Source organism: Suricata suricatta, chromosome 8 (genome assembly GCF_006229205.1).
Source record: "Suricata suricatta isolate VVHF042 chromosome 8, meerkat_22Aug2017_6uvM2_HiC, whole genome shotgun sequence".
Classification (NCBI taxonomy): Eukaryota; Metazoa; Chordata; class Mammalia; order Carnivora; family Herpestidae; genus Suricata; species Suricata suricatta.
The window spans coordinates 16792470-16800216 of NC_043707.1; the positions used below are offsets into that span (position 1 = coordinate 16792470).

General features: G+C 45.5%; 1 protein-coding gene across 1 annotated transcript in view; it reads right to left on the minus strand.

Annotated features, from left to right (window-relative positions):
• Window positions 1–7740, minus strand: part of USP31 (ubiquitin specific peptidase 31) — a 62468-nt gene extending 54728 nt beyond the window's left edge. The window contains exon 1 of the mRNA XM_029947379.1: window positions 7449–7740. Coding sequence (XP_029803239.1) covers window positions 7449–7667 — 219 coding nt within the window. The 5' untranslated portion in view covers window positions 7668–7740. The remainder of the gene's footprint in view (window positions 1–7448) is intronic.
• Between the last annotated feature and the right edge of the window lie 7 nt (window positions 7741–7747).

Here is a 7747-nt window from a genome sequence, read left to right on the forward strand (position 1 = left end):
ATATTACATGGCCTGTCCAAAACTGAATTTACCCGCCTGCCCACAACACCCTGCTTCAGTACCTCCGAGTTATGTTGTTATGCCTCCTGATTCACGCCACACACCCATAAAGCTGCCAAACACTGTCAACTCTGCTTCAAATATACATCCTGTATACATACTCTAAAGCCAGAGGAAAGGAACAAAAGGCAAAAAAAAAAAAAAAAAAAAGAAATAAATAAACTGAATCCACTCCAATCCACTACAGGGTATGTGATACCTCAGATACCACCCCCAGGGCTCTGCTTAAACTTGTCCAGTGATAAAAATACGATTACGCGAGATAGCTCACATAATACGCAGCTGAATCTAAGTCTACACACCTAGTCCTCAATTGCACCATAGTTCCTGTCTACTTTCTTAAATATCTCATGATCCCCGACCCCATGTTCAATTTAAATGCATGATCTTCTCTGCCCCTTGTGCTCCACAAACCACTTCCCCCACTTCCCTTTCCAACTGTTCCATTCCTATCAAATAATCCCCATTATTTTCTCCATCTCTCAGTTCTGAAACCTTGGTTTTCAGAAACTCCATGGGGTGTTTACAACCCCATTCCTTGGACTCTCCCTAATAATGTCATGATGTCCTCCAAAATGTCCCTTGGATTCGCCCTTCCTCAGTTCATACTTATGATTGCCCTCTTCCTGCAATTACTTTCTCCTCCACTGGATTCATTTGTGCTCACCATCAGACCCATTTTTCTAAAGCATCCTTTTCATCAAATTAGTGTGTGCACAGCTCAAGAAGCTTGTATTGAAACACTACTGATTGCAGCCTCAAGGCTAAATTGTTACGACAGACTTTCAAGGCCACCCACAATTGGCCCCTTCTCATCTCATTCATCTGCATTCATTTCCCCTTCTCCCCAAATCAGGTGTTCTCAACTGGAGCAATTTTGCCTCCCAGGGGACATTTGGCAATGTTTGGAGACATTTTTGATGGTCTGGAGTAGGGGACAGGAACGCTACTAAACATCTTACAATGCCAGGACAGTCCCTAACAAAAAAACAAACACAAACTGACCCTGTAAAAGAAAATAGTCTTAAGTTTAAAAAATGGCAAACAAGGGCAGTCACTAATCAGAGGAAGCACCTGTCAGCAGGGGTAGGCCCTAGCATGAACCGTGAATGGGTCAGAGAACTTTGTGCTCTACAACTCTTTGCTGGGCAATCCCGCGAGGTGCAGCAACATTTTAAATGCAACATTTAAATTCCCTTTGACTCAGTAGTGCCATTTCTAAGACTCAGTCTTTAGAAAAGGAGACTCGATGTATATTGAAGGACTGGCTACAAGGATTCAAAACTTTATACAGCCTAAACACCCACCACTGGGCTTCTATACTACTGTCAAAAAGAATGAGATGAGGGGCGCCTGGGTGGCTCAGTCAGTTGAGCATCCGACTTCAGCTCAGGTCATGGTCTCATAGTTCATGGGTTCAAACTCCACACTGGGCTCTGTGCTAACAATTCAGAGCCTGGAGCCTGTTTCAGATTCTGTGTCTCCCTCTCTCTCTCTCTCTCTGACCCTGCCCCGCTTGCGCTCTATCTCTCTCTGTCTCAAAAATAAATAAAGAAAAAAAATTTTTTAAAAAAGAATGAGATGGACTTGGATTACCAGCAGAAAACAAAGAAAGCCATGCTTCCCATGGACGGGGATAGGGGAAAGTGAGTTACAGAACCATATGTGGAGCATGAGCCCATCAATGCAAAAGATGTAGACACGTTTACATATGCATGTAAGTGGTCTGAAAGGATTATTAAGGCCAACTTCCAAAAGTGCTTAAGTCTGAGAAGCAATGGCACGTATACAAAGCTAGCTGCAGCTGACCTTATTTTCACTAAGACTGAGCACCATAGTCTTAGGTGGGGGGAACATTACATGTCAGCACACCTCACCCTATCTCTTTATGTTTTATGCGGAGAACTGTCATTTCAATGGTTGTAAAAATAAGGCAACAGAGGCGCAGCACTCGGCGTGTGCATCACCAACAAAAAAGTGACAAAGACTGAAATCACAGTTCTGGTTCTGCTCTCTTGGTCTCTAGCCATCCAGAAAAGCTGAGGCCGCTCACATCTCCCCCTACGTCTAAAATTTTATGATTCTGTTACCTCCTTTCTCCTTCAGAGATGTGGAGCTTCCCCACCACAAAAGCGACAGAACTGGACAGGGAAGGGAACTGGTCAAGAAGACACACACTTTATACTCGGCCACAAATCTAAATGTGACCTACACAATTTTCTTCCTGCTTTTCAAATGAATTTAAGGGGCACCCTCAAGTCCAAGTACTCCTTGGGAACCACTGTGAAATACCAATATACTAAACATCTTCACACAAACCAGGAAAACTTAGATCATAGGTCAGCAGCATAAAATCAAAGCCTCCAACATGAGTCTATGAAAAAGTAAGATATGAAACCAAGCCAGTATAACCCCAGTTGCTAGCTTATTGGCTACTACTCATTTATACATTTATTCCCTTTGTAAACCTGAGGACTCTCACTCATAAAGAAGCACCGCCAGGCACCACAGTTCAAGGGAAAAATATGAAGAGCAATTTCTATCCATCAATTCTTTTTTGTTTTATGGCAAATTTAGAAGGACTCCCCACAGTTCTTTCATCAGGAGAGAACTCTGTTCTAGTTGTTTTTTGGCAGCACAGTTTGAACACTGCTGCTACAAAACGTATCTTTGTTACTTGAAAGATGACCACCCATCTCTTTACTTGTTGTGAAAGGGCTCTGAGTACTAGAAACCAGCATGTATGAGGAGCTGGAAGTGTGCATGCGAGCATCCTACTAGTTAGACAATAAGTTCATTTCCTCTTAAAACGGCATATTGAGCATTCAAGTTGCAGAATGATTTATTTTCTCTCCTTGTTTTACTAAGATAGTGGTCCAAGGATCCTGCCAATAAAGTCCAAACTTTACTCTAGTGCTGCTGCAAACACACACACACACACACACACACACACACACACACACACACACACAGGAGAAAACCTACCACAGCAACCATTCAAAAGGCTGGGACAGTAAGAAAAACGTCCTAAGGAGGCACAAAACATTCCTCCAACAGTGCTTCCCAATCTCTGCCTTACTGACATTTTGGGCTGGATAACCAACCCCAGAGCCAGCAGCACCCCCACACCAGTCACATCAACCAAGTATGTCTCCAGGCAAGCCCAAATATCCCCAGGAATAGAAGGATTGGGAAGGCAAAAGAGCCCAGGTTGAGAACCCTGCTCTAAAAGGGGGAGAAAAACACCTGCTTAAAAGGAGAAGAGGACACACATGGCAGCCAGAGACGTTTCTTAAAGCATACCAAGGTTGGGGCATTCAACCAGTTTCATTTTGTAAAATGAAAGTCCAACCTTAACAACCATCTAGCTCATCCCAAACCAAAACTGTTTACCTGGCACGCTCCTAAACCTCAAATAAATCAATGTGGTTAGGAATCAAGAAAGAACTCTAACTGGAAAACTTACAAAGAAAATCATTAGTAATTTAGGGAAGTTTTAAGACGATAAAAGCACACTCAAAGACATACTAAGTGCTTTTTGAGACCTCAAGGCAAACTCTCAAGGTGGCAAATTGGTTTTATCTTCTCTGGCAACTCCAATCAAATGGTAGTAGCTGCCTGGAGCCCAGAATTGGGCAGGACTCTGAGGCTGACTGTGACCTCACGGAAAGAGTATCGGCATTGAACACTAATGTTGGCCACATACAGGGAAAGGGCCATGGTAACAGGTGTGCCTCGCATCCACCTTCTTGGTGTTCAACTCAACTTTCTTTATGCTCAAAAAGTACCCATCAAATTGGGCTGTAATAAAACATGGGGGGTGGGGGGGAGTAATCCTCCACACTGTCACCAGGCTTACCTAATTCAGGGAGAGGGGGGGATGGCAAGGGCGGAGTAGGGGGAGGGGGAGGAGGTGAAGAGTCTGATTCTATCACTCTCCTGCTTAAAAATCAGCCCTGGATTCTCAACTTCCAGAGAATAATGTCCAAACCAGCATAGCCTACAAAGCCTTTCAGATTCCACTTCCAACATACTTCTCCCAGACTGCTGGCACCCCCACTGCTCTTCGTGGGGTAACCAGCCACCAAATGTCTCACTGTTCTCCCAGAACCGCATATGCCCTTTCATACCTCCCCCACCCCTTCTCTGCCAGGCTAATTTCTATTCATCCTGCAGACCACTGCTCTGTGATGCTTTACTTGTTCCCCGGAGCAAGAGGGTTACATGGAGCTGCAGCATCAGCATCACCTGGGAGCTTGATAGAAATGCAGAGTCTCAGGCCCCACCCCAGCTCCACCAAATCCCAGTCAGCTTTGTAACAAGATGTGATGTTTGGGGGCTGTACCACGTCTCACTGGACTTAGTTCTTCACGGGCAGGTACAGTGTCTTTCTGAAATAAAAGTACCTCACACTTTGGCAGGCTGCCTCTGAGGCAAACTCCTCCTTTACTCATCTTCTCTCCTAAGCCAAGAAAACCCAATAACTACCTTCCAGCCTCCATGGCAGCCAGAGGTGGCCAACTGACATGGCTGTAAGTCAATGAGATATCAGCAAAAGCCTACTCAGGGGGTGCTTCTGGAAGAACTTACTTTCCAGTGACTTCCTACCTTGACCAATATTAAGGATAAAAAGCCAAAGGGACAAAAGAGCCAAGTACAACAGAGTGGAGACACAGAAATAGTCTTGAGTCCCTGTTGAGCCCTGCAAGCCATCATACATTAGAACACCTGCCTCCAGACTTACTGTGTGAGCTATTTCAACATCCTTATTGCTTAAGCCATCCGTGGGGCTTCCTCTTTCTTGTGCTGAATGCATTCCTAACTGATTGAGTAAACCCTTAATAAATGGGAAGTGAATGAATGAATGCAATGTGAAATCTACTAAGGGTTCAGAAGATTATATTTTTTAAAAATAGGGCCTCTAAGAATCTGTTCAACTTTGCCAAAGCATGCTTAAAAATCAGCCTCCACATTTCTAGAATTATTGACCCATTTCTGTTCACAGCTTTTTAATGGATTAAAAAAAAAGACAACCTTTTAAAAAGCAATGGAAATGTTCACATACAAAAATGCTGGAAGAATTGATTTTTATATTTTGGAAAGAGTAGAAAACCAAATTTAAAACACTAGGTTCTGACCTTGAAAAGTTTGCAGTTTGCTGTGGCTACTGACAGGCAACTATAAGCAAAGAGAAAAAAAATAAGAAAGAAGACAGTAGCTGGTTGGTTGCCATTCTCTCCTACTTTCTTATTTTGAGATGTGACACTGATCTCATTTTTTTCCAGTTCCTATCCTAGTCAAGTATTTCCATTCATATTTCCAAGATCAAACAGCAATAATTTTTTTCTTTTTAAGGAAAACATAACAGGGACACCTGGATGGCTCAGTCGGTTGCGCATCTGACTTCAGCTCAGGTCATGATCTCACGGTTTGTGAGTTCAAGCCCCACATCCGGCTTGCTGCTATCAGCAGAGAACCCACTTCAAATCCTCTGTCTCCCTCTCTCTGTCCCTGCCCTGCTCACTCATGCTCTCACTCTCTCTCTCTCTCAAAAATAAACATTAAAAGTTAAAAAAAAGAAAAACAGAACATAAATCAATATAAATAACATGCATTAAAAGGGTTGGGGGACACTCTGGCAGTATTGTTCTTCAACAAAGTAGGTCCTCAGTCAAATGCTGGATCCTCAGATTGTTTTATACTTTAACCAAATCATTTATTTTTACTTAAATAAATTTTTGGAAAGACACTTCACAGCACCAATGGAAAACCAGCACCATTTGCCACAAATAGAAGACAAACGTAAAAACAAACACAATGAAAACATAACCTTATTAAACCCTAGCTACTGCCGCCTGCCAAGGCCTCTAAACTTAAAGCTTGTTCTGTTAAAAAAAAAAAAAAAAAAAAAAAAGGCGGGGGAGTGAGCATGAGGTGTTGAAGTCAGGCCACCACCAAGCTGAGACCTTCTCTTGGGCGTAATCAGGACAGACAGAATGGAAAAGGAATTAACTCTCTCACTGTGTGATTTCATTCTATTTAATACCATATCCATGTCCCACCTCCAAGGATCCCTCACACAATCTCAAATCATCTTCCCCTCTTTTTTGCTCAAAACAAGAGCCCATTTCCTTAGTGCCGCCTCAACGGCCCTCCACAGCCACCACTCAGCTCTCAGCGGAGCTCACTACACCTCCAGCCCCCAGCGGACAGCCAACAGGGACCCCAGGGCCGTATCCAGACCACTGCTTGCTTCCGCAGGGCCTGTGTGCTAAGAACAGTCTGTGGAGCTAAATATTCGTAACCAATTTGATGACAGAGAACATTAATTTTGAACTCCAATTAAGATAAACTCCAACTACGTAGTAAACATTCCTACCATTAGGAGACCTGTATTACGAAATATGGTACACACTCACAATATTTTTATTTCAATGCAAACTTTGTGGAAATTTGTTTTTTCTTGTTTTCTGAACCTATCTAAGAGTCTCGACTTTGCATCTTGACCATTTACCATATATGGCCCTTTACAGAAAGTTTGCTGGTCCCAGAGCTACGCTGTTCCTCAAGTGCACCAGGCTCTCAGGAGCTCACTTTCTTTGTACCTGGGAAGCGGGATTCCCCCTGACCTCAAGTCTCCCTGGTTACTCAAGTACAAAGGTCACCTCTTCCAGGAGGTCACCCTAACCCTGGCCCTTCCTATTTAAAGCAGCCTGACAGCACATCAATCGCATCACCAAGTTTCACTTCCTTCAAACCACTCTCGAATAGGACCCCTTACCTTACTGAAATCGGGACGGATAAAAACAGTAAACGCAGCAGACACATATGGTACAGCGCACCATGGAAGCGATTTACATACCAGGTTGAACCCTATAGAAGTGCCAATCTGGAAGTCAGAAACGGTCAAAAATGGGTAATCTCATAGGGTTCAAGCCAACATATCAACCTGTTTGCAGCTCACAACCACCTATGAGGTAGGTACCAGATGAGGAAGCTGGCAAAGAGAGGCTGAGAAACTTGCCTGAGGCCACAATGCTAGTAAGTGGTGGAGCCAGGATTTGAGCCCAGGCTCAACAACTCCCACTCCCAAGAATGTAAGCTCCATGAAGGCAGGCGGTCTTGCTCACTGCCATCTCCCTCCAGTGCCCATCACAGGGCCAGGACGTAGTAAGCCCTTAATATGCGCTCGAAGAATGAATGGGTGAGTCTCCCTTACAAACAGTGGCATCGGTCCTAGACTCGGGGCCGACGTCGCTTTAGACCAGAGCGCTGGTTGGCCCGCCGCGCCGCCAGGGAAGGAGGAATGGAAGACCTGGGGAGCCGGGTGCGCCAGGGACGCGGGGTGCAGGGCCCCCTCCTGGGGGTACGGACGCGGCGGGGCTCACCTTGAAGTCGCGGCTGTGCTGCGGGGTGTACTCCAGGGTCCAGAGGGCCCGCACCAGGTGCGCCAGCTGCTCGGTGACCTCGCCCTGGCCCTGCGTGCCGCGGCCCACAGGCTGCTCGGGGTCAGGCGAGGGCTCGGGCCGCCCCGCCCGGTACTGGCCGAGCGCCAGGTACTCGGCGAAGAGCTCGGTGTTGCTGAGACACTGCAGCGTGGCGTTCATGAAGCACGTGTTGCCGTGGTTCCGGAGCCCCGCCACCCCGGGCACCGGCTCGGCGGCGCAGGCGGGCGGCGCGGGCGAGG